This window comes from Solanum tuberosum, unplaced genomic scaffold (genome assembly GCF_000226075.1).
Source record: "Solanum tuberosum cultivar DM 1-3 516 R44 unplaced genomic scaffold, SolTub_3.0 scf00048, whole genome shotgun sequence".
In the NCBI taxonomy this organism is placed as follows: Eukaryota; Viridiplantae; Streptophyta; class Magnoliopsida; order Solanales; family Solanaceae; genus Solanum; species Solanum tuberosum.
Genome location: NW_006238976.1, coordinates 1592286 through 1618707, shown reverse-complemented (window position 1 = coordinate 1618707; position 26422 = coordinate 1592286). Strand labels below are relative to the sequence as shown.

Here is a 26422-nt window from a genome sequence, read left to right as displayed (position 1 = left end):
GGGTGGAGAGTGGGGGTTAAGGGGGGGGGGGGTGATTGAACAAAATAGAGATTCCTTAGCACTGCAATGAAGTAGCAAGTGATTGCCACCGAGTGCTATTCTGCTTCACTGGGTTGCGTGGAAACTGAAGTTGGAAGAAATTTTGTTACCTTCTTTATCATTCGGCTTTCAAAAATCAATAATTAGTTGTTTTTGTTTTTTAATTATGAAATAGGTATCGGTACAGAAAAGCCAAATGAATGGGCTTTTGACACTGCTCAGTTTGATAGCATACTTAAAAGATTGAAAGTGGTAACTCTCTTTTTAGACTTTAGTTTTAATTAATTAATTAGTAAGTTTGTTTCCAATTTTCTATATGACTAATATTCTTTTATGTTATTTGGCAGCAAACAGCTGAAACCAACAATGATGAAGGTATATTGAATTGGAAATTGTTCTTAATTTATAATTGAACTTTTTCATTCTGTTGTATGAATTATTTTGGCTGTTTCTAACAGTAAAAGAGAAAAAAGAAGCGCAAACTGACACGACAACAGGAACTTCTAGTGGCGAAAAAGAGACTGTTGCTAAGGTTACCAGGCCTCAAGGAAGGTGAGCAAGTTAACGTCACTGTATGCTTTTTCATGTGTGGTGAGCTGGAGCCTGGAACACATTGTAATAATATCTTCTTATTTTTCTGTGCACCAGATATAAGAAAAGGGAGAGAGGGAAGCTTGTGCATGCATATTCAGCTCAGGATCTTGAAGGAATTCTTGTAAGTTTACTTTTGCATGACAACTGTGTTTCCACTATATGGATATTGATTAAGGATATACCAAGCTCACCAGCAATCCTTGATGTTATCTCTGAGGATGTTAATTTATTATTGTTATAGACAATCAATGAACAAACTATTTTTAGGGTACTTGACCATTCAAAACCTGTATACTTCCATAAAAATTAGGAGTCCTGGCAATAAAATTGAAAATGTTTGTTTCTTTTATATGATTTAATATTCACTTATTCAATTACATAAGAAAATTGAAAATTGTATCAGCACTTGGTATCTGTTCTAGTTGGAGGATAGAGATACTCGTGAAAGAGTCTAGGTTTGATGAAGCTTAGTGGAACCATGATTGTCTTATACAAAAAAAATGCAATCACTTGCCCATGTTTGAGTCCTTATTTGACTCAAAAGCTTGCAATTCATGCTCCTTTTGGCAATATCTTCAAAAAAAATCTGCTCAGCCAAATTTGCATTTTATGTAGGTCAAAAAGACAAAGACTTCTCAGACAAACGATGATCAGAAGGTACCAGATACAGCAGAGACTATTATTGTTGCTGATGATGCATGTAAGTTCTTGATATGTTATTTGCAGTTAGGCTGCCTAGGCCTCCTCTGATCTAGTAGATGTTTTCTTGCTATGTTAGTTTCCAATCAAAATTATCGAATCAAGGCCCATAAACAATGTAGGAAGATTGTGTTCTTCCATTGATTTGCTTTGTCTGGGTAGGGTTTTCTTTTGGTTGGTGGAAGGAGAGTTTGGAAATATGAGTAGGTACTAATTTCTGTCTGACCTGCATTGCAGCTCCTGTTTCTCAATCATGTCTATAAATATTTTTTCATTTTCTTGGAGGGTGGTGGGATCGTTGTGACGGTGTATGTTTATAAGTGTGTGTTAATGTGTGTGTGAATGTTTAACAAGGATATGTTTACGTGAGATGAGGAATGGATTTTAATACTTGTTGAACCTGGATTGGGCTTTTAGAGATGAGTGCTGATTGTTTACTAAAGTAATTCTTTTTTGCCAGGGAATGAAGATCAAGGGGTTCCCCCAGAATGGTGGGGCTATAAAAACGGATTTGTCTCAGGAGGATTTCTTGGAAGTCAAGCTCGGAGAAAAACGTCATCCTCATCAGATAAGATGCGAGACTTCAGTGAGAGGACCACATTCCATGAGGATGATCAAGAAAATCTTTATAATCTTGTTCAAGTAAGCTTTCCAACCAATTTGAAGAAGCATAGATTTTATGCTAATTGCTATAAATGAGTTGAACTGTCACTGTCCCCTCAGCACAAGTGTGACACTTCTAATGAAGCTTTATCTTTACTAACTTCACCCAATACATCTATATCTTCTCATCACTGTAATGTTGGCAAATATTATCAGGATCTGATTACTTATATAGTGTAATTGAAAAACTGTAAGATACATATGCCTAGGTAACAAGTGAAGGTGCAAGGTGTGTACTGATTTACAGTTTATTAGAAGGTTGCAATTTTTTATTGTTCTGATATGAATATTTTCAAATTAGCTTTCTTGCTGATGTTCTCTAGTGATGCATATTAGTATAAGAGAAGTTTATCAGATAAGATAATGTCTGTCAACTGCAGAACACAGCCACAACTGGAAAACAAGGACTGGGTATCAAGGACCGGCCGAAGAAGGTTGCTGGTTGCTACTTTGAGGGGAAGAAGACGTCTTTTGATGATAGCGATGATGAAGATTCTTCTGATTCAAACCCTCCCATGAAAGAAGAACATGAAGAAATCAGTTGCCCAGTCAAAAATGATGAACCAAAATTGAAGCTGAAGAAATTGTGTAAACGGCTGTTGAAACAGGTTGCCTTATATTGTTTTTGTCACTGGTTTAAGTGATTTATCCAAATTATGTCTTGACTTCCTTTTATTGATGTCTCATACTCTAGGCACCGGGGAACTCGTTAAAGCTGAAGCAGCTTAAAGTGCTAATTGATGAACAATCATCAGATTTTTTCTGCAGTTTCTCTAAAAAAGAGGCGCTTGCGTTTTTGAAGGGCAAGGTAAAGTACTTTTATTGCAATCTTGAAGTCTTCTACAGGACATATTGTTCTCTGTCTTTGCAATCATCTTTTTGGATTGTTCTTTTAGCATGCTGATGATGTCTCTCCTTGTATGCAGCTTGAAGGCAGTGACAAGTTCTCAGTGGAGGGAAAGAGGGTGTCTCTTTCTTAAAGAGAACTGAAAGAATTTTGCCGTTGCTGAGATTAACTGTAGTAACGAAATGTAGATGGCCACCGAGACTAGGTTCACAGTAAATCAATTTTATTTTGTTTTGCTGAGTATATCAAGGAGCACAGCATTGCGTTTAGGGGAGTACAGCATTTAGGCAGTCATTTCTTCATCCAGTGATCTGCCCTTGTTCTTTTTCTTCTCCTCCTCTTCTACTACCCTCCCCGCTGTTTTGTTTTAATCTTTTTTTTGGGTGATGATTTGTGTGTTTTTGGCCAAGGAATAGAGGTCGGTATAAGTTGTATTATTTATTTAACAGATGCATAATTATTTGATTGTTACACATTTATAATTTTGTTATTGCACAAATGAGATGAGAGATTTAACCCCCCTTTCCCAGCTGAATGGCCATATTTTTTTCTTTATTATAGAGTGGTCAATTCGGTTCGTCTCTATATGGTTGATTGTGTAGTCACCTTGCAGGCTCGCCCAGTCAGCCCGGACCCTGTGAGCACTAAATTGATACACAATCATAACACTATCCTGGATGTTGTTCAGTTTAACCCTAGCCTGGATGTGTTAAGTTTATTTTGGGAATTTGTTTGAGATTTGCATCTTTTGCCCTACTGGTCAGCGATGCAAACTTCATTCGAATGCCCTAATCTTATCTCTCAATGTAAGACGTGGTGTTTTGGAGTTATATCAGAAGTTCATAACATATCACTGCATGAGTAAGCCGTAATGGTTTCAATTTCTAATACGAAAATTAATTTTTAAATTTTGAACTTCCTACGTCGTTCAGATGGCATTCAATTCTGGAAAATGCAATATTTTCTCAGTACTGTTTTCGATGAGCGGTCGAATTATTAGAGGTAGTTGGCTTGTACTATTTTTGTCGCAAGGAACTTAACCAAGTAATCATATCCATGACAATAAAGAGCTTCAATCTCAGCCCTTCGACCACTTTGAACCATTGCTGCCACCTCTTCTTTGTAGCTATCCTGGTAAAAATAGGTGAATAAGATTTTCCAAACCAAATAATAGAGGAATAAATGACGTTTACGTAGTAACTGGAATTATACCTGCAGAATCTCTGATGACATCAAGCTCTTGGCAATCTGGAGATCTCGAGGTTTCAAAGGGACCAAACATTCTTCAGGTATAAGTTGATTAATATCATCCTTTCGCAGTCCTAACCACTTGACATTACAAGCTTAAAAAACATGTAGAGGAACAGACTCCTATAAGTGAAGTTAAGAAGACAACAAGGATATATGATTCAACATAACTTTTAAGAGAAAAGAGCACCATATCTGTATGCTTCAAGTCCCATCCCTATGCTTCCAAACTTGAAGGTGCAGAGAATTGCTAATCCAGCTGGATTCCTTAATAATCACAATTTGATTTGTAAGAACTTTGCTCAGCAACTATGTGGTGGCAATACTAGTGAAGTCAGTTATACCAGTCAACCAGCCCCAAGACTGGCAAATTAGGGAACATCCGACACATTCGATGAAGCAGAAACCTGAATATGTTTTTAGAGATTAGAATATGTAATGAGGTAATAATTGAATGAACAATCTTCTAGCAGCTATTCTGTAAGCTAGAACGTCAGAATAAACGAATTTTCTTTGAAGATGTTTAGAACTCTTCACCTCACCTGGTGGCAATATCAGGAAATCCTTTGGCAGTAATCAGAATGCATGGAATCTGATTGAATACACGATCCTCTGCTAGTCGCTGGAATATAGCATGCTAAAAAGTGGAACTAGTTTTAGTTTCTTGCAAAAAATGATTGACTAGAGTTTCCAACAAGTGATAAATTACCTTTTCCACCATGATGATGTATCGTGCATCTGTTTCCATGGTTAATTTTTCCAACAATTCCAGGTCTCCTGATATAGCATAACCCGAAGATCCACAAGTAGAGCAGTCAACAACTTCCTTGTCTGGCTCCTATCTCAGTGGTTTAAAGAAAAAACTTAAAGTCATATATCCATCTTTAGAAGAAAGAAATACCAAGTTCTAAATGTTGGATAAACTGATTTATTTACTGCCTATTTCAAATTCTTGAACAAGCTTCAAATGGGAACTTTAAGACTTGTACATCATGTAAGTATTAGGTTCCTTGAGTTTTCTCACAAAATCAAGATACAAAGCAAAATAGTTGATCATAGACAGCTACCAGCAGCTAGCTTTTACCAACTATAGAAACTTGGAAACATTGAAAGTTTGACTAGGGTGGCTCATATTGAAATCAATCAATCAGCTGTGCCTCAATTATAAACTAGTTGAGATGGGCTATATGAATTCTCTATATCCATTTGTTGTACATGGCCTATTTCATTCCAATATGACAGATCATGTTAGTGGCCAAGTCAAGGTACTAATACTGCTACGCGTTTGACTAAATTAAAGTATAAACATTTGAAATTACAACCAAAGGGTTGATAATAGTACCTGTAACAATAAACGGCCTGCTATTGCCCCTCTGCTTGATGCCATTATTCCAAGGCTGTAACGGCTGCATCGAAGCAAAGCCACCAAGTCTGTTCCTCATAGATAGTAAATGAAGGACCTCGTGTTAACAAAATCAACCGAACACTCAGATCATATTCAGAAATGATGAAGAAAGAAGAAACAACAATGACCTTGGATGGTCCTATTAACCTGCAATTGAGAAGTGAAATAATCTGGTGAATCACAGAGCAGCTTGTAGTATAGCTCTCTCTGTGTCACCCTCTTTTCCTGAACCAGAATTTGGTAGCACATCTCCATAACCTTCCAAACTTGATCACAAAAACATAGCCAGCATTATTGATTTGTCCATAAGTAATTCAATGGTAAGAAACTTGTAGTCTTTTACCTCTTATAAATGACTTGGCACTATTCTCTCTCGTCAAAGATCGCGTGCAAAAAGAATGGGACAGGAAGATCCATGAATCACCGGTAAGTAACCCACGGCACACTCTGATATTGTTGGAGTTCCTACTGATCTGTATCAGCCATATATATAAATTATCAACTATGCCTGTTGTTGACGTCCACTATATGAATCATCTGTATCCATTTATATTCAGGCCTAATTCATCCCAGAACTGGTAAATCATTTGTTCTCTGAGGTGACAGAGAGGTTCACATATAAATCTCCTAAAATTGCTAAATTTTGTTCCAAATCTACGTTTTTCTTAAATTCCTCTTCTGATATGAACAATAAGCATTCTGATCAATTAAGAAAGCATAAATAAGATGGAGTTTATCAACCTTTTTGGGATTTCATTATAGTATGCACAGAAGCTACTGATACTTACAGCACGCATATAAAGTAGGCTAAAAGTGCAAATTATAGAGGGATTTTGTTTCGAAAAGATGAAGAGGTAAAATTTCAAACCAGTGATAGATCGGAAATTGACGGAGAGTTTGAACTTAGAGCTTTGAGAAAATTCAGGACCGCAACTTCGATTCTAGCTCGAACCTGAATAGATAAATTCGATTAGATGAGAAAACAAAGACATGCTGAAATCGCAATACGGTTTGAATTTTGAATCTAACCGTTCAACTTTTCACATGGACTAACAATTATCGATCCGATTTAATTTAATTGAACTTCTAAATGAAGCAATTCATACATTCAACACTGCTACAAATCTGCGATTGTTTTTGTGACGGAGAGTTACCTGTGAAGGAGGAAGGATATCGGCGTAGCAGAGGTGTTGATCGGAGAAGAAAATGGTTGATCTGCAAAACTCTCCCATGCTTCAAATGGCGGTAAATCTACAATTTGAATTCGGAGGCTAAGTAATTATATAGTGTTTGATTTGGCCCACTTTTGGATATGGGCTGAATTTATAACACTTCACTTGGGCTATATGATAAGCAAAATTGGGGCCGGCGATGGGACAAATTTCAGTTGATTTAATTGCATAGTTTATCGTTTAAATGAATTGGTCTTAAATTTTTAATTTTTGTCCTAAAAATCCAACTTTAAGGGTGTGCGGCATAACTTTTGGAGTATTATAATTCAAAAATATCAAGTTATGTCTCGCGAGAAAGTTATTTGCCTTATCAGATAGAAATTAAAGACCAACAAACTAGGGACATAAGTGCAAATGACTTGTTTCCATCAAATAAAAAATTCAAGAAGAATTAACTTAAATAGACGTCTATCCAATAACTTAAAACTAAAAATAATCCGTGAATTTTTATTTTTTTAAAATCTTGGAGTATTAAAGATTTTATTTGTAGATAAAAACACATCATAAATCCATTCCCACTTAAACAGAATCTGAAAAGGCCAAAAAAATTTCGAAATTAAAAAAAAAAGAAGTCTAAACCAAATGGAATTACTACCTGCTCTGTTTCTGTTTCGTCTTTATCTTCTCGTACATTTTACAGTACTATTCATAACAAACTCTTCCCATTTCCATTTTTCTCTTCCTTATATAACCATTTCTCTGTAGACAAACAACAAAAAAATGGCAACAAACAGCAATGAAATCGACAATAACTTGCTTACATTGTCTCTATCTTTTCCTCCTCCTCCCGTCGTAGCACCGCCACCTCCACCGCCACCACCACCATCTTCTCGCCGTCCACGTAAGCGAAAGCGCACATTGAAAAGTGAAACGATTCCACCGCCTTATCCATGGGCGACTAATCATCGAGCAAAGGTTCACAGTCTTAACATGCTACGATTGAATCAGATTACAACGATAACCGGTGAAGTTCAATGCAGAAGATGTGAGAGGAAATACGAAATAGGATTCGATTTGTGTGATAAGTTTGCACAAGTTGGAAGCTTTATTTCGGCAAATAAAGAGTTGATGCATCAACGTGCACCGAGTATTTGGATGAGTCCGATTTATCTGAATTGCAAATTTTGTGAACAAGAGAATAGTGTGAAACCGATTATTGCATCGAAGAAGAAATCGATTAATTGGGTTTTTTTACTATTGGGTCAGTTTATTGGATGTTGTACGCTTGATCAGCTCAAGTATTTCTGCAAACATAACGAGATCCACAGGACGGGTGCTAAGGATCGTGTTCTTTATCAAACGTATTTGAGTCTTTGCAGACAGCTTGATAATACTGGCCCGTTTTATTACTAAAAGTATGAAAAGTGTCATCATGAAAAAATGGCTAGAAATTAAATGGGTTTATTTTTGCTAGGATGATTAACATTTAGCTTTACTTGAAAAAAGTTTATGTTTTCTTGTGTAGCCAACTTTTATTTTGGCTAATTAAGACGTAGCAATAGATATGTTGTGGTTTTTTTTTTGTTAATGTTAAAGTTAATTTCTTGTTCAGTATCATGTTTTCAAATTTTGTCAAGGTTTGTTAGAGGGTAAAATGGAAAGTTATTTTTCTCGTTTTTAAATAATTTACTCTTTTAATAAGTTTATTTTATATTATTTGTCTATTTTCTCTTTCATACTCCCCTCGTTCATTTTTATTAGTCATTTTTTGACTTGGCACAATATTATGAAAATAATTACTCTATTTGTTTTTATTTATAGGTCGTCCTTATTTCACAAAATTAATACATATATGACACTTTTATTTCATATTAGCCTTGAAAATATGAATTTGACCAACATAGAAAAACAAAATCATTAATTCATGTTCATTGGTCAATATAATTGAATCAAAATAAATTAAGGAAAAATCCTTTTGGCCAGAATTTGGTTGTTTTTATTTTATTTTATAAATTGACAAGTATATTAAGACAAATATTTTTAACAATATGGATAAATAATTTAAAATGAAAGGAGTATTTCTTAGGAGAAATATTAAAACAATTCCGAACACACCCTAAATCTTTGTTGCTTTGGAATAGTTTGGATTCAGTCAAGCCTTTTCCAGTTTCCAATAATAACAATAATAAGTAATTAAAAGGGCTTTATGAATACTTATCATAATTTCCACAGACAATACATTTTGATTATGCTTTTAATGCTGTTACCTTTTTTTTTTAATTGACATCAATTTAGTTATGTTGTTACTTTTAATCATCGACCTCAAGTTAATACTTCCTCTATTCTATAATATTAAGTGAATTTATGAGATAATGCACACATATTAAAAAAAGGAAAAATTCTTTTGACCAGAATGGTATTTTTCATGTTATTTTACCTTTTTGAACATTTTTACTTTTTTAATTTTAATATCTTTTAACTAAAAAATGGAAAAAAGATTAGTTTATTTTAAAATAAAAAAGATATTATATTTTTTAAAAATTTTTGACCAAATTTTCTAGCCATTTAGCATTACCCTTAAAAGAAATATTCAAGGACATATATACTCACTTTGTCCAATAATAGTTGTCCACTATATTATTTTGGATTGTCCAATAGTACTTGTCCAATAATTTTACACTAATTTGTTAATTTACTCTTATCATATTTCTTTTCCTATTACATTGGGATGATTTGCATTTAGCTTGATTCTAGTGGCCCGTTTGACTACTTAAAGTATCAAAATGTGTTGTTAAAGTGTTGCTTTTGTTATTTGTGGGTGAAAAACAAGCTAGAAGTTAACTAGGAATGTGTAAAAAAAATTGTTGGGATGATTTGCATTTAGCTTTTACCTGACACTACAAGAAAACAACTTTTTTGTGCCGACACAAATCGCTACAGAAAGTCAAAATATCGCCACTAATAACCTATCGTAGCGATCCATGGGTCGTTGGTTATACTAAGTGGCCGATTATTTTCAGCGGCAACGACACAAATCGTCACCAACGGTTTAGTTTTTGTGGCAACTAATGCCGCCACAAAAATGTATTAAAATTGCCACAAAAATCACCTAACAAAAACATAAAATATTGGAAAAAAGTGAGTATTTATTTCTGAACACACCCTAATTAATTAGAAGACATTTCTCAACACACCCTAATTATCTTTGTTGCTTTGGATTCAGTCAAGTCTTTTCCAGTTTCCAATAATAATTATTAGTAGAGTAATTAAAAGGGCTTTATTGAGTACTTATCACAAATTCCACAAATGATGCATCTTGATTATGCTTTTAATGTTGTTTTTTTTTTAAGGAAAAGAAAATTTGGCCAGAATTTGGTCAGAATGATAAAATAACATATTTCACACTATGTTATTTTATCTTTTTGAATATTTTTACCCTTTTAACTTTAATACCTTTTAATTAAAAAATGAAAAATAGATCAGTTTATTTTAAAATTAAAAGGAAATTATAGACTTTTTAAATTTCTGAACACACCCTAATTTTAATGTACATATTTTTTGTCGTTAATTTTTTTTTTCTTTTTGTTGAATTGCGTTTAGATTCTATGTGGAGCAAATAACATATTATTGTACTAAACATTACAAGCCACTGCCAAACTATATTACATAAGCCGGCTTCAAATTGACTTCATATCGACCTCTTTTACGGCTCTGGGTCGAATTCTCCAAAAGTAGTATATTTTTGCATGATTTAACATTGGTGTAACAACATTTTTGGAGAGTTCGAACAACCTAGTTCAAAAGTAGCTTTCTTTTCCTTTTGGCCCAGTTGTGCCATAAAAGAGCTAGCAAGCATCAACAATGTTCAATTGTAAAATGATATCAACTGATATAGTTTATAACATATATACAATTTTGAATTCCAAAAGTAGCTCAAAGAATGTGTTATACACATCCTGCAAGTTAGTCCAAAATGTTAACTGATTCAAACACACAATAACAAAATAATATTTAGTGGCAATAAATATGTATTAACAAAAAATGCTAAATCTTTTACTGACATTAGTTAATTGTCATTGGATTCAATTATGTCGTTGTAGGCTTTAATTAGTACTAACATTTACAAAGAGTGCTAATTGCCTCATAAACAACATATATAACGGTAATTAAGCTAATATTAGTAATTAATTGTTGCAAAATGTCATTTTTGGTATAGTGACATTTGCATTTTAGTGTGCCTAACTGCCTATATAGCAAATGTAGAGTATCTTCAAATCATCGACAATTCCTTTCCTTCCAAATTGTTCATAATGTAATACATGATCGTGTCAGCCTAAATAATTACCAGAAGATTGACCAAAGTCCAAACAGAGACAACTAACTACTCTAATGTTTGAAAAATAATAAAAATCTTTGAGGTTCGAAATTGGCACAGTAAAAAGATGGATTCAAGATTTAAAGTTATCGTATATGTATTAAATATTGTGCATTATACACACATACATATATTCATAATCCTGAGTAAAGAACAATGAATTCAGTTAAACCCGTGATAAAAAGGCAAAATTAGTCAGTATTACCACTGTTCCATTGACATGTGATGTGAATTCTAAGGTTCTTTTCACTGGCTTTTATAAATTTTCTAGACACGGAGTCAAGTCAAATGTGTGACACTTGAAAAATGGGTGAGTTAGAAATTGTTCGAAAATTGAGGACTATTTATGTTTTCATTTCAAGTTTTGCGGTGCCATATTGTAAGATAATAAGTTTATGTTAAAATTAAATTAAAATATAGCGGACGTTCAATTCTGTTTATATAATTTTTTATGTGCCCTATCACTTTTTTCATTTCAATTTAAGTGTTTTATTTAGTTTTTTTTCGTTTGTTTTTACAAAACAATGGGTTTTTTTTTTTTAAACCCCTCCCTAGAAGCTTTCACCCCTTTTGCTTCATTAGTGACTCGAACTCGCAACCTTCGAATTGGAAGTGAGAGGTGCTTACCATCCGAGCAACTCCCTCTTGTCAGTTTTTACAAAACAATGGTGCTTCCCATATTTAGTAACTTTTTAGTTTCAATTTTTTATCGTGATTACATGAGAAATTACCTACAAATTGAGGAATATCTTTTTTTTTTTGCAAAAATAAAATAAAATTATTTCCTTTAATAGCTCACAGAATCCTACTTTTTAGATTATTCTTCATCTTATCTTACAAGAAAGTAGTGTTATCTCTTTCCTGAAAATTCTGTAGGGTATATAGTAGTCACATCTTAAATATATAAAAAACTCTAGGCATGACTAACTCATGGCAAGTGGTTTGATTTATATGACTAAGCAAATATCACTACACGAACGAGTTGTGATAAGATGAATAAAATTGAATGACGAAACAAAATTTTTAAATAATAACGACTTCAAAATTTTAGCCCTTTTAAGCTTTAAATCGATAATCTAAATATATTGAATGTGTTTTTTTAAATAAGACAAATGTAGAATTTATATCAAAGCTATTGAGTATGGCCTGACGCGAAACTCTACTTTGCCCTAGATAGAATTCTATTATCCTTAACTAGTTAGGGCCTCAATTTCAAATTCTGAGATTGAAAAATAATCAAATAGAGAGTATGTTCCTTTTTAATAGGCTTTACGTAATGTGAATTTAAATTAATCAGTATCGAAATGAATACTGAATATTGAATGAAGAATTAAGAAAATTTAAAAATTTAAAAAGCAAGTTGTGCGTGAAATATTGAATATGTACTACCGACTGATGTGAAGTTTTCTTATAATAAGAAAAAAAAACACGGTTTCCTTTCATCTACTAGTTGCTTTGATAATTCAGTCCTCAACTCCATAAAAATGAGCTTTCAAATCTTTTCAATTTCTATTCATTTTACCCCCACTACCCTCCATAGTCCACCCCACCCTACAAACCTAAAATACATATATATTATATATATATTAGCGAAACTGGTCGTCCACATGTAGGTTCGGTTAAATCTATACTAGTAAATTTTGTTGAAACACTATATTTATATTCAAAAATTAAATTCAGAACTCAATTATATCACAATTATAAAAGTTCAAAATTAAAATTCTGACTTCGCCTCTAATTATATACGTATACAAATAATACACCTATTTATGTGATGAAATTATAGGAGTATATATACTAATAGTTGTATGTAGAAAATACTGAATAATTTAGGCATGGTAACCCCCATAAATAGTGGTCCTTTTTATTAAATAAAAGAAAAAAAAAAGTGTAGGGGTGGAAGATTCATTTTTAATTTGTTTTTATTCAAAGTTCCCTATAGCTCACGCAATATATTGTTACTAAATAATTATTTTTATACATAATGCAAGTTGCTCGCGTGCTACTATTTTCTTGTTTATTTCGTCCTTATGGGGTCATGCTTACGTTGATAATAATTGAGCCATTCGATATTAAATATCTAAGGGTATGTTTGGTATATGTTTTTTAATTATTTCATGTTCAGTTATATAACATTTAATATTTTAAAAATATTTTCTTTAGCAAAATAAGTTTTTTTAAATTGAGAAAAATAACTTTTCTGGTGAAAGGAGGGAAAATAAGTTTCACGAATGATATTCTGCACATTATTTGTGTCTTTCGCTCAACCTACCTCATCTTCACCCTTACCCCGTAGTATTTATCGCCAACCACCTCATATCCACCTCCTATAATATTTGTTTTGATTATATATTAATGCTTTTAGAATAATATTTTTTATTTATGTATCAAATATAAAAAAAAAAAAAAAAAACCTCACTAATTTTTCTGAAATATTTTCCTAAGCACGAACACAACGTACCCTAATGTGGACTTTTTGGGAACCAATTCCATTTTATGTTTCAATATTAATATTTTAATTCTTCTCAAAATATAATTTAGCAAGTATGCAGAATATAATAATTGAAAAAAAATAATTTAATGTATGTTAGGTTAGTTGTCTTTTTCTAATTATTAACTAAAAAACAAATACTTAAGGTTGCTAATTCTCTCTCTTTTTTCCCCCCTACATATGAATGATGTGCAAGAACATTAATATAATCTAAATTAACATGATTCATGACAGAGATTTCATTTTGAATAATAGACAAACCAGAAATCAGTTAAATATAAGTATATATGGGACATATCGCTTTATTCTTGTCCTTTTAAGGACAGTTTTTTTTAAGACCTCCACTCATTTTTAATTTCCACTCGATATTCCACGTTTGTATTAATATCTGACTAAATCTAAATTCATACTTCCACTTGTATATACATGAATAAATAAATCCATGAGAATTGACAATACTTAAGTTTTTTAAAGTTGGAATAATATATATCGACATTGATTGTATATCAAAATGAGTCTAATTTTAACACCATGTAAAGAAAATAAATCTTTGAACCTAGCTAATAAACTCGAGCCTCAAAAACTAGATCATAATTATAATAATAAGGAAACAACAAACACTCAAAACATTATTGTTTCTAATTTCCACCTGACTCACAAGTAGAAGTTTTTATTGCACTTTTAAATTTGCCAAATGGGGATAACACCGTAATTAAAAATGCCTAAAACAAAACAAGCTGGCTAATTCTTTAAATACTTTAATTTTTATTGATGTGTAATTTAAGTATAAACTAATCATATATTATGTCATAAACTATATATACAACTCTTAATTTAATGAAAGGCCAAACTAATTAGATTTTTTTTTTAATAAAATAAAACAGTGCTGAAAAAATCCATCTAAGTACGTAGGATATTTGATCACTTTAGTCAACAAATGAGAACATATAAGCCAAAAATTAAGACAAACGCGTGTATAATTTACACTAATTAGCTTCCGCTGTCGTTACCATTTGACTTTGTAATAAAGTCAACTTGATAAATCCATCATAAAATAAATAAATAAAAATAGCTTGTGTGTAAAGAGAGAAAAAAAAACTGCTGATTAAAATATTATTTTTAGTCTTTAAATACCCCTCAAACTTCATATTTTTAGCTATCAAAAAAGTCAGCGCCATTATTACTATTTCAATATTTTTGCTCTCTCTTTATATTTTAATTTTAGCTTATGATGATAATGGATTGGGGTCTTCAAGCTGTTGTTATTGGATCATCAAGTTCATGTAGTGCTAATAATATTGATTTTTCTCCTAAATTGGATTTTCAAGAAAGTGATCATCAATATTTATCTTTTTCACATGAGATGAAAAAAGAGTTTTTTAGTGATGAATTAGAAGAACTTTACAAACCATTTTATCATGTTGATGGTGGACAAAATATGTTGATGGGATCTTCAATTTCATTAATTCCCAAAGAAATTATTAAAGAAGAGAAGAGAGAAGAAGAGCAACAACAAGTGGTGGCTCCTACTAGTACATATGTACCTAAGTACAAAAAAAGGTGAGGAATATTCATGGTGTATGTACATATCTTCCTTATTTTTTTTCCAATAATAACTGGTATGTCTGAGTCAGCTTGATTGGGTATCTATTATCTTTCATCAGCACAGACATGCGATAACTCTGTCTACACCACTAAAAATCATATGATATTTTTATCTCTGTTGGAATTTGAATATCGAATTTCATGATAATCAACCTATTTTATGTGATTTTGGTTGAATATATGTGTGATGTTTGACATGGAGATTGTTTGATTATTATTTTTTTATAGGAAAAATGAACAAAAGAGAGTGGTGCTTCAGTTAAAAGCAGATGATCTTTCTTCTGATAAATGGGCTTGGAGAAAATATGGTCAAAAACCCATTAAAGGCTCTCCTTATCCAAGGTACTAATTAATTTTCTCTAAACAACTTTTTATTGAATTAGATCTCTCTTTGACCCTTTTATTAAATGTTAAGAAATTAGAGTCTAATTCATCTCAAAAGTTAGTTAAAAGGTTAGTATTGATCAAAATCATATTTAAAAAAAAAACCATTTTTGTCTCCCACAATTTATATGAGATCCTTCAACACTCCTCGTATATTGAATATCTCGACTTTAGGTAATATAATATGGAAGCTCAATATCAGGCAAATCAAGAATTGAGATGAGTCAAACTTAAATATCATTATAGAAAATAGATTTAGAGTCTAATCCAATCTCAAAAGAATTGCTCAATATCATATAAAAAGACTAATTTTTCTTCCACGACGGAACTTAGATTCAACCATTTTCTATATATACTGTTATTATTTTCTCTTTAAAAAAAGGGGAAAAACATCTCAATGTTGTTTTATTTATCTTTTTTTTTTTAAAATAAAATTTGAGTAGTCATAATTTAAACACGTTTTGAATTCTTTTGCTTTCTGACGTGGAATTTATAAAGTAGCAAAACATTGACACAACAAATAAACATATATATCACAAGAATAATTAATTTTGACCTTTCAATCATTTGTATTTTCCGATCACTTTACACATAGTTCATGTTTAATTAATATAACAAAAAATAGTTTTTATGATTTCATCATTATAGTAAGTAAAATTCAGTTGTTTTCAATGTGACAAAAGTGATTTGTAATTACACATGTGTGATTTGTGAACGGTTGAGTGTCTGTTTATGATAGATCTTCAACTCAAGTATAACGTCGTATTTCAAAAGTCTAACTCTCATTTTTTTTCTTGTTAAAAATAGGAGCTATTATAGGTGCAGCAGTTCAAAGGGATGTTTAGCAAGAAAACAAGTAGAACAAAGTTGTACTGAAAATGGAACTTTTATTGTGACATATACAGCTGAACATAATCATAGTCAGCCAACACGTAGAAATTCTCTAGCTGGTACTATCAAAAGCAAATTTCCAAATTCAAAAAACACTATTAATAGTCACAAAAAAAGTATAGTGAAAGATGAAAAAATTTCAAGTCCACATGGTTCAACATCAAATAATTTAGGTTTTTCTCCAGAAACACTTATGATCGATGAATTTCAAGAAATCGAAATAAATCAAGAGAATAATCATGAAGAAATAAAAAATATGTTTGAAGGAAGTGATGAAAATGAATGTGTTTCAATTCAAGAAATGTTTGATGGAGATTTCTTTGCTGGTCTTGAAGATATTCATGATGGATTTACTAGTTCTTCTTTTGGATGTAATAATTCAACATTTCCCTTTTCTTTTTGATCATGTAATATATGTATTAGAATCCTTTTTTTTTCTTTTTTGTAGAGAATATAATCCATTAGGGGAAAAAAAGATGTATAAGAGATTAATTAGCAATATATATGAACGTTTTCTTTTTTCTTACAAGTTTAATTTCCAAACGATAATTTTGAATAGAACTTTGGTAGCTAGGTGAGAGATGTAATTAGCAAAATGAGGTATGAAGCGATCTCATACTAAATAAAAGTATTTTTATTTTCTATTTATAATAAGTGTCACTATTTCTTATCTGTGTCTGTTTAAAAAAATGACCTTTTTCTTTATTTTGAAACCATTTTGATTTAAATTTTGCATTTTATCTTCAGTGACATACTTTATAATCATAAAAATGATATATCTAAAAGCCACAAGTTTTAATAGTTTTTCTTTATTTTTGAAACTCTGTGAGTTAAAAATTAACAGAGAAAAAAGTAGTTACAACTTTATGTATATATGTGAGTGATTTAGTTTATGAAATATGCATCTATTTAGTTTTTTTTTTATATATATATATATATTTATTGTATATTTTGATCATATTGATAAACGAGTTGATCGTATATCCACAGCTTTTCCTAACTAAAACCTTCTCTAGCTCAAATGTAGGTGAACAGTTCTCACCTTCACCACATATTAGTAAAAAATAGAAAATGATGAAATTTGGCTCGAGTGAAATCTTGGTGACAAGTATCAGTACAAGGATTTAATGTGAGTTTAAAAAAATATTCTAGTAGCAATGTCCTGAAGAATTAGCCTCATGTAGGTTACAAGTAGTTGGCAGGAAGGGGATTCTGTTTCGAAATACGAGTTCAGTTGAATTCAGTAATTTCAGTTCAAATTCTTTATTTATTTTTAAAAGGTTAAATCCTAAACTTATAAACTTTAAATTCTGACTCCATCTTTGTAATGTTATGAGATGTCACACTTCAAGGCCATGAGATATATTGTCCGTTTTGATCCAATAGATCTGATATATTTGTCTTTTCGATTACGCGTTATTATTGAGATAAATACACATATAATATGAATTTGTCTTATTCCTTAAAAATTCTAGGCTTTCTCTCTATTTCAATATGTAATTCATTTAAAATGTCACATGAATTGGATGTAACACTTAGATTACGCAATCGCTCAAACCTAATAACTTTAGTTTAAATGTTATATTTTATTTAAAAAAGTCATTAAATATTTACAAGTTATTAATTTAAAATCTAATAATTACAACAAATTGAAATTTTAAATTTATTCGAATTATGATTTCATCTCTATTTTACACCCTGTTTTATAAACTTGTCGGTTCTTATAAGTTATAGAAATTACATGTAAACTTCTTCAATTAATTAGGTATCGTCATTTATAGATATATATATACACCCAAAATTTCCTAGTACGCGTGGATGTCGAACAATATGCACGTACCTGTTATTTTCATTGTTGACGTCGTTTACTACTACTATTAGTTTCCGTCATTATCGATGAATGTAGTGCAGTGAATGAAATTGTTTCTTTTTTAATTAGAAATTTCGAGTTTGAATCCTGAATATGAATAATTTTGATAAGGGGACTTTCTCCCGAAGGCCCTCTGCAGCACAAATCTAAATTAATCTAATTTCAATATAAATATCGAACATCGAATTAAAAAAAATCGGTCAACATTTTGGGCCACAACACTTATGGAGTAACTTTGTACAGTAAGACGAAGACTTCGTCAGCATAAAACACTACTAGGGGTAGTTTGGTATGTTGGACAAATATGCATAGTTTTGGAATAAAATTTACTAGTACAATTTTATTTTTATTAGGTTATTAATCACGAGATAAATTATACGAGAATAATAATTTGTTTGGGGCTAAATTATCTTGTCAAAAGGTGGTATAATGGTATCGAGATTAATTATCTCGAAACAAAAAGATGGGGGTATTTTTGAAAGCAAATAGTTTTTTTAATTAAAAAAATTATGCAATACATGTTAATTTTAATACAACAAATAAAATCAATAATAAGAAATAATGTCAGAATAACTAATCTCAACATAACTAATTTCGGTATAACTTATCTTCAAATCAAACAACCTTTTATTTCAAGTATTTCTTTTTACTTGACCCGACTTGACACTTCCCTCGAAGAAATAGTATTTCATTGGAGTTTATTTTATTAAATTATATTTATTTATTATGCTTCGACATTCTAAATTTGATATATTTTGTGCGTAGCTAATATGAAGAGGAAGAAAACTCTTCATTTCCTAAAATAAAAATATTATTTTTAGCATAAAGGAAAAGTGAAAAAGAACTTGTAAAGGAAAAACAGTAAAACACATGAGTTTGATACATTTCTAATATTTATTATATGTATATACATATATTTATAGCTTGATACATTTATGATATTTATTATATGTACATATATTTAGCAATAATTGCATGGCATTCAATGTTTTACTAATTTATCTATCACATAAAACTGTTTTGTTAAATTGTGAATTAATTTCTCCATAGTGTTCTCCTTCTTTGTTTTGACCAATCAAAGGGGCCACAGATCCTACAAATGCTGCATTCATATAAGTCGTGGGTTCAGAATGAGAGTAATCTGATCTCGAATCAACAAATTGGTCCCCGGAATTGGGCCCACCAACGATCGCACCGACATGTGTGTTTGGATTTGGATTGTTAGAATTGTACCATGAACTATAGCCATCGTTGCAGCCCACCATAGTTGGATGATTATAAATTGAAGGGAGTGATGAGGCTCTATGGTGAAGTTGTGTTGGATATTTGTTGCCAAATCCCACCATGTATGACATTTTAAGTGGATTGTTTCCAAGTATGTAGTCCACCTGAAAAAATTAACGAGTTTAAGTTTCATGTACTGATATATATAAAAATATTTATATAATCAGGTAATTTAAAAAGTTTAACATTTAATATCTAGGTATTGATTAGTAACATAGAAAATGATTGGTGACATATTATAACATGTTAAATTAAATTGAATGTACAAAATTGTTATGTTACCGGTGTATAATGTATATAACTTAAATTCAAAATTAAAGATCTGAGTTTTTTTCCGACTTTCTCAAGAAAAAGCTTGTACAGTAAATAATACATGGAGCATGATACTTGGGTGTATTTTTGATAGTCTACAAAATCATGTCTTTTTAAAAATGTACGTATTCTAGTGAGTTGAGATGTTTAGTCAAGCTTTTAGAAAAAATATAAGTATTCTTTTTAGTAGTAGCAGAAATTGTTTTACAAAAGCTAAAAAGAAGTAATAACGTCCATCTATAAGCACTTTTTGAAAGCTTTAACAAGCATAAATTGTTGATTTACTATTGATAAAAGGATTTTTCGAATTGATTAGTCAAACACTACTAACATTTAAAAAAAAAAAAAATTATTTTGAAAAATATTTTTCAAAATAAACAGATTCTGAAAGATCTGTCAAACATGCTATTAAATGGTAGACTTTAATGGATGCATAGAGCAATAATTGTATAGTAGTATTATTAATTAGGAAAAAAAAACTATACAATAAATGTGCATTTGACCTGTAATTTTGCAAAGGCTTTAATCTTGGAGGTGGAAAAATTAACAGATCCACATGTAACTCCTCCTATTCCAGCTGCCTCAAGGACTTTAGTGTACATAAAAAGTACCATAGTGGCACCAGTCACATATTGCAAATTGCTACTATCTCTATAATACAAAAGTCCACCTGTAGATTATAAACCAAAGTATAAGAAAATATATATTATATTAAACAATTCAAATATCAAGAAAGAAATGATTCTAAAATCTGAATAATTGTTTTTTTTTTTACCTGGGGTTGTCTTAATTTGTATAGAGCTACTTTCTGGCATTAATCCACAAATAAATGAATCAGCATCTTTCTTGAATTTTTCCAAATTGCTCTTTCCATTAAGGTATTCCTGATCATAAAAATGTTAGTAATTTGTACTTGTGATTGTCAAATTTAAATCACACTATGTTGAGCTACTCATAGAAATAATAATTTTATCAATTATTTAACATGTTTATCATTTTTATCGATTAATGCTTATCATAGAGATTTGTTGTGATAAATATAGTTTGCACTTTCAATGTATAGAACTTAAATGTTTTAATTGTATCGGCTTAAAATAGTACTCTTAACAAGGTGTGATATTGTCTGTTTTGGGCCAAGTCCGCATGATTTTCCCTAAAAGGCCTCGTCTTATAAAAAATCATATATATAATATGTAGCTTCCCAATTTATTCAGCTAGCAATATGAAACTTTGTTCGTACACCCAACGATCTCTACCTCAAACTAAGTTCCAGATGGCCCATCACCACAACCCACATGTCAATTTCTGAGATTCATTTTGTACTATCATTGCCTTTGTCATACTCATCCTACTGAACCCTAGAATCTAATATCAGTTGTTGGGCTATATCAATCCAAAGATATCCTTAACAAGATGTGATATTGTCTATTTTGGATCAATTCTACACGATTTTACATAGCTTCTCAATTCTTTTAGCTATCAATATAAAACTTTATTTGCACACTCAACCGTAACAACAAATATAATGTTGAATTGATCATGTATAAAGGATTGACCTTAGCTAGTAAAGTTTGGGCTCCAGCAAACTTGTTATCCCAACTAAATTCAGAGGCAACTTGACTCCAACCTTGGTTATTTGAAGCATAATTTAAATAATTGTTTCCTCCACCTGCCTTATATAGCCAAGCAGCAGCCCACAACAATTCATCCTATAAAAAATAAATTAATTAAAAACACTAATTAAGTTATGATTTAAAAATAATTAAATAATAGTAACAATGAGATTTTTGAAATTATTTACTACCTTATAACCTGAGTAAGAACAATAGAATGGACAAGAAGCTTGGTAAGATCCTCTATACTTGTCCGCAAACGCAAATAACTGTGAGCTCATACGTCAATCGATTAATAGTCTGTTCGATCAAATTTTTAAAATAAATATTATTATTTTTGGTCTAGAAGTTGTATGCTTACAGATTTTGATCTTTTTAACAACTTTGTAGAATAGTTGGAATCAATATTTTTGAAAACAATAGATGCAGCAGCAAAAGCAGCTGCCACGTCAGCTGCCACCTCAGATCCTGGAGAATTTGATGTTATTTTATATAGTGTTCTAGGAGTATCCATGTCTTCTGGTCTTTCCCAACATTGGTGATCTGCATTTCCATCTCCAACCTGTCCATATAATGTATTTGTTAGTATTACATAACTCGTTTTGAAGTCAGACTAATTTCAATTCGCATCAGAAAGTTTCACTTAAAAAGGTAAAATGCTTCCTATCAAAAGATGACTTCATTTCCAGAATTAGTGCACACCGACATGTTAAAAATTAGCTTTTGGACTCGGGACTGATACTTAACTTCCTGAAGATTTCCCAGTTAAGGATGAAGGAATACTAATAATATAAAGATATAAGTGTCGCAAATTTAAAATAAATAAAAAATGATTCTCATTTTTAATACTTTGTTTAAACTTTTAGAGAATATAGTACATGTAATTCAATATTCTATAGCACATAATACAAGAAAGGACTAATCTTTTTTACGTGTTTAACCTAAAGAAACGAGTCGAGCATGGTGCAAACCTAAAATATATAATTTAAATTTTTAGATGAGACGATACTGACCTGAGTATAGAGAGTTGTACTTGAAGTATGGGCTAGAATTAAGAAATTTGTGCCCCAACGAATGGCATTTTGGAGGTGGACTTGTTGGTTTGTTGAAGAGATTTGTGTTTGATGTTCAATAGCAGCCCAACTCAACAAGGTTAAAGAATAAGCCATGGGCCATCCAAATTTCACATTGTCACCAGCATCATAGTAGCCTCCAATCAAGTTCACCTAATAAAATAGACTATTAATAGATCAATATTGAATTTACATAGTTTTAAAAACATGTAACTCTTAGACGTCATTCTTTTTTAAACAGATACATACACGTTCAATTTTGCCATCGACGAGTGCAGAATCTCCTCTCCATTTGACTCTTTGAGAAACTGGCAATTTCCCAGAACGTTGCCCTTCAAAGAATAAAATAGCTTTGCCAAGTGAATCTTTGTAATCTTGAGCAATAATAGGACCAGCCAAAATGCACAAAAAGAATATAACAACCCAAATATTCTTTGAACAAGACATATTGTTATTATTATTATATAACATATGGTTTATGACTATTTAATATTATGTCTATCTTAGAAAGTTTGATAATGTTTTGGTGGTATTTATAGGACATTTTTTGACAGTTAAAAAGAGGCGCAAAATCTGGAAAATGCCCATTATGACATTATGTAATGTTTGTGATAAGTTAGAAAACTATATACTATGGCCTATGTGAGACTCAGAAATTAGAATGATTTGTTTGCGTTAATTAAGGGGATGGTATATAACTTAAAATAATTTAAATTTAATATTGAGTTCAGTTTTTATACGTACAAAAAAAAAATACATTGTTTTTAGTAATGGAATTAATAATATAAAAAGAAAACGAGGCATGTAACATGTTACGATTGAACAACTTATAATAGTCCGTTGGTCACGATTCAATGTTAAATAAACAGATCGGATTAGACTAGTCATTTTTGATGAACTAATTTTATCCTTCTTAACTCCGTTCGAACAACCCCAACATTCAGGGGCGAAGGCAGCATAAGGGGGCTCATCCGAACCCGTTCGAAAATATTACTACTATTTATATATGGTTAAAATTATTGTTTAGGTATGTATAATAGATGTCGAATCCTTTTCACTAGTTCGTGTGTTTACTTCTCAAATTTTGAACCAATTATTAAAAATCCTGACTCCTCCACTGCCAACATATATGATTCAATTTCATAATTACTTTTGTTATCAATGCTCAAGTTACGTGAGGGCATGTAATATCATAGGAGATTATTAAAGAATTAACTTAAATAACTGCTCAAATAATCGTATAGATGAAAACAACCAACGATTTTGTAAAGATCCTAAATTAAATTGTAGTACTTTTTAAGGAAAAAATACAAAGGGGTCCATATATTAACATTCATGATGGGACTGTAATTTCCATTTTTTGCCTTATTCGTTAACTTTGTTACAACGTCTCTCGTGAGGAAGTTGAACACGGAAAATCATTCCTAGTATGTTGCAAAATTTGAAAAATATGGCAATGTTAAGAGTATTAGTACTACCCCATTCCTATTTATGCGTCGTTCTTATTAAGTATAAGTATTCTTTAATATTTGTTATTTCACAAACCAGTACATGCTTCATCTGGTCCCATTTACTTATCCATTTTTTACTTGACACGCATATTAAGAAAATAATAATTGACATAGTGAGTTTACTATTTTACTTCTATTAATTGATAGAATTCCGAAATCACTTTACTCATTAAAGAGGTTCTACCTTTTTAAAAAAACATAACTCTCTAAATAAATTGAGGGTATAACCTCCGTCCACTTTTAATTGTCATAGTTTCCTCTTTTAGAATCAAACTATAAAAACTTTGACTAACATTTTACAATGTCTTTTTTCATCATATTGATATGCAAAAAATTGCAATTTATGGTACTTTTCGTATAGTTTTTGAAAATCTAAATTATTTGTTTAAAATATTGAATTAGTGTAATCGAATATAACTTTGAAATCAGTCAAATTGACTTTCAAAAAGCGCAACATGAAAAATAAAAGTGGATGGAGGGAGTATTGTTTTTTCTTGATTTGTCAAAAATGACAAGTAAAAAGGGACCGAGGGAGTAAATAACATTATTCTTTCTATTTACTCTTGAGAGTTATTAGCCTTGAAAGTATGAATTTGACCAACACAGGAAAACTAAATGATTAATTCATATTCATTGGTCAATTTACTTAATCAAAATAAATTATTTTTTGTTCATTTATTGAAAACTTGACTTCAATAAATCTGAAAAATGATTTTGTTGATCTGTTCGCTATTGATTTTGCACTTCTTAAAAAACTATAAATAGAAGGGTTATTTTACAATATCACCCTTTGAATATAATAAATACAATATCTAGAAAAACATAACAAGTAAATGATTATAATTAATGATAAGGGTAAATTTAGAACTAACTGTAAAATTATCTATTAATTTCATAAAGTGAACAATATTGTTGGATATCCCAAAACAGTTAGTTGACAATTATTATTGGACGAAAGAAGTAATTTCTTAAGGAACTTAAAATTTAAAAAAAACGATATATAAATAGAAACGAAAGGAGTAATCATGAGATTCTTTTAATTTGTTTTTTTTTAATGTGGAATGTAGATGGGTAGCGTAAAGATAGAGACCAAAGATGCACGCTTCATTTATGTATAAAAAATTCTTTTTAATTAAGTTTACGCAATATCTACATACAGAAATATACCGAACCCATTCCTTAGCGTCTGACTTCTCATCGTTACAAATTTGAAAATGATCTCTTATAATCACACTTATAAAACGAACGGATCAACAAAATCACTTTTCAGATTTCTTGTGAATATAAAATGAAAAATGTCTTTTGAAAAAGAACATAAAACTAAAATTAAATTTGTAATTATCTCCCAAACTTAATTTACACAATAATATAATAGAAAAGTCATATGAAACCATTTTTAGTCACATTTAATTGAATTTAATTTACACAATATAATATTCCCCTGTTTCGAATTTTTCTTTTTAATCTATTTTAAGAAAATGACCCTTTTACTGTTTTGACAGTATTTTAATTTTAGTTTTTCACATGACATGTTTAAAGTCATAAGATTAAAAGGTATTTTAGAACGTTTGACATAATTTTAAATTAGAACCACAAAATTTAAAAGTTTTTTTGCTTAAACTTCGTATCAAGTCAAACTAGACCATTTTTTTAAACGGAGGGCGACATTTTTTTTTTTTGGTCATTACTTAGACGTTGAGCCCAGTCCCTGACGTGTTGTCACAATTACAAACTTAAATTCCTACAAATTAATGCTATATATTCTTTATCTATGGGACAATTTTCTGTGCAAAGCATGCACGTACTTCTAAGATTTATCACTTTTTTTTTTTAAAAAAAAAAAAGTAGAAGATTTAGTCTCTTCTTTTTAAGTGAAGGGTGAAAAAACTCAAATAATTAATAGTTGATGTGTGTGTTGATAAATATATAGTTGATGATAGTTCAATTTTATTTTTTTTACACATAATAGTTCAAGTATATGACACTCAAAAAAACGTGGATACTTTATATATGTTTTAATCCATTAACCTTTTTTTTTTCAACATTAAATTTAGTCTTTTTCTAGTCCAACAATATTACCTACCTGATAAAAGAGGATCCTTCCATTGAATTGGGCAAGTGAATTGATGAAATTATTAAGGGTTTCACATGGGATATTACCAAGGGAAAGAAAAAAAAAGATGTAAGATAAATCAAATAATATAATATTGTTGAACGATATATTATATATATATATATATATATTTCGCCTTAATTAGAACCGAAATAATTATGTTTATAACCATATCTAAACTAAAGTATGTGTGGCTTCATGAACCAAAGCTCGTGAAAATTTTGATAAAAGAC

General features: G+C 30.7%; 5 protein-coding genes across 5 annotated transcripts in view; 3 read left to right on the top strand and 2 right to left on the bottom strand.

Moving 5' to 3' along the window:
• LOC102582040 (G patch domain-containing protein 4) overlaps positions 1-3368 on the top strand; it is a 4832-nt gene extending 1464 nt beyond the window's left edge. The window contains exons 3-11 of the mRNA XM_006343866.2: positions 215-291; positions 387-414; positions 498-591; positions 688-754; positions 1249-1333; positions 1793-1974; positions 2376-2603; positions 2690-2803; positions 2922-3368. Of these exons, the coding sequence (XP_006343928.1) occupies positions 215-291; positions 387-414; positions 498-591; positions 688-754; positions 1249-1333; positions 1793-1974; positions 2376-2603; positions 2690-2803; positions 2922-2975 (929 nt within the window). The 3' untranslated portion in view covers positions 2976-3368. The remainder of the gene's footprint in view (positions 1-214; positions 292-386; positions 415-497; positions 592-687; positions 755-1248; positions 1334-1792; positions 1975-2375; positions 2604-2689; positions 2804-2921) is intronic.
• Positions 3369-3754: 386 nt separating this feature from the next.
• On the bottom strand, positions 3755-6727 carry LOC102582835 (meiotic recombination protein SPO11-2). Its single transcript, XM_006343956.1, has 11 exons — positions 6650-6727; positions 6364-6447; positions 5839-5968; positions 5624-5761; positions 5433-5521; positions 4800-4928; positions 4633-4727; positions 4435-4497; positions 4281-4357; positions 4055-4185; positions 3755-3973 (listed from the first exon to the last, which is right to left on the bottom strand). Exons 1-11 carry the CDS (start codon positions 6725-6727, stop codon positions 3839-3841), a joined length of 1149 nt encoding a protein of 382 aa, XP_006344018.1. The 3' UTR covers positions 3755-3838.
• A 720-nt stretch (positions 6728-7447) lies between these two features.
• On the top strand, positions 7448-8119 carry LOC107059967 (uncharacterized). Its single transcript, XM_015307097.1, has one exon. It carries the CDS (start codon positions 7448-7450, stop codon positions 8078-8080), a length of 633 nt encoding a protein of 210 aa, XP_015162583.1. The 3' UTR covers positions 8081-8119.
• A 6589-nt stretch (positions 8120-14708) lies between these two features.
• Positions 14709-17033, top strand: LOC102581711 (probable WRKY transcription factor 29). Its single transcript, XM_006343865.2, has 3 exons — positions 14709-15093; positions 15367-15480; positions 16330-17033. Exons 1-3 carry the CDS (start codon positions 14762-14764, stop codon positions 16814-16816), a joined length of 933 nt encoding a protein of 310 aa, XP_006343927.1. The 5' UTR covers positions 14709-14761; the 3' UTR covers positions 16817-17033.
• A 2143-nt stretch (positions 17034-19176) lies between these two features.
• Positions 19177-23079, bottom strand: LOC102581381 (endoglucanase 18-like). The gene is made up of 8 exons (XM_006343864.2): positions 22815-23079; positions 22506-22718; positions 21854-22054; positions 21684-21761; positions 21436-21588; positions 20655-20763; positions 20383-20549; positions 19177-19671 (listed from the first exon to the last, which is right to left on the bottom strand). Exons 1-8 carry the CDS (start codon positions 23034-23036, stop codon positions 19282-19284), a joined length of 1533 nt encoding a protein of 510 aa, XP_006343926.2. The 5' UTR covers positions 23037-23079; the 3' UTR covers positions 19177-19281.
• Positions 23080-26422: the final 3343 nt, after the last annotated feature.

Coding starts and splice junctions, on each gene's coding strand:
- LOC107059967 (XM_015307097.1), top strand. CDS start 7,448: ATGGCAACAAACAGCAATGAAATCGACAATAACTTGCTTACATTGTCT.
- LOC102582835 (XM_006343956.1), bottom strand. CDS start 6,727: ATGGGAGAGTTTTGCAGATCAACCATTTTCTTCTCCGATCAACACCTC. Junction 5,969..6,363: donor CAATTTCCGATCTATCACTG/GTTTGAAATTTT, acceptor TGGCTGATACAG/ATCAGTAGGAACTCCAACAA. Junction 5,762..5,838: donor TGCCAAGTCATTTATAAGAG/GTAAAAGACTAC, acceptor TTTGTGATCAAG/TTTGGAAGGTTATGGAGATG.
- LOC102581711 (XM_006343865.2), top strand. CDS start 14,762: ATGATGATAATGGATTGGGGTCTTCAAGCTGTTGTTATTGGATCATCA. Junction 15,094..15,366: donor GTACCTAAGTACAAAAAAAG/GTGAGGAATATT, acceptor ATTTTTTTATAG/GAAAAATGAACAAAAGAGAG. Junction 15,481..16,329: donor AAAGGCTCTCCTTATCCAAG/GTACTAATTAAT, acceptor TGTTAAAAATAG/GAGCTATTATAGGTGCAGCA.
- LOC102581381 (XM_006343864.2), bottom strand. CDS start 23,036: ATGTTATATAATAATAATAACAATATGTCTTGTTCAAAGAATATTTGG. Junction 22,719..22,814: donor TCGATGGCAAAATTGAACGT/GTATGTATCTGT, acceptor CTATTTTATTAG/GTGAACTTGATTGGAGGCTA. Junction 21,589..21,683: donor GTTCTTACTCAGGTTATAAG/GTAGTAAATAAT, acceptor TATTTTTTATAG/GATGAATTGTTGTGGGCTGC.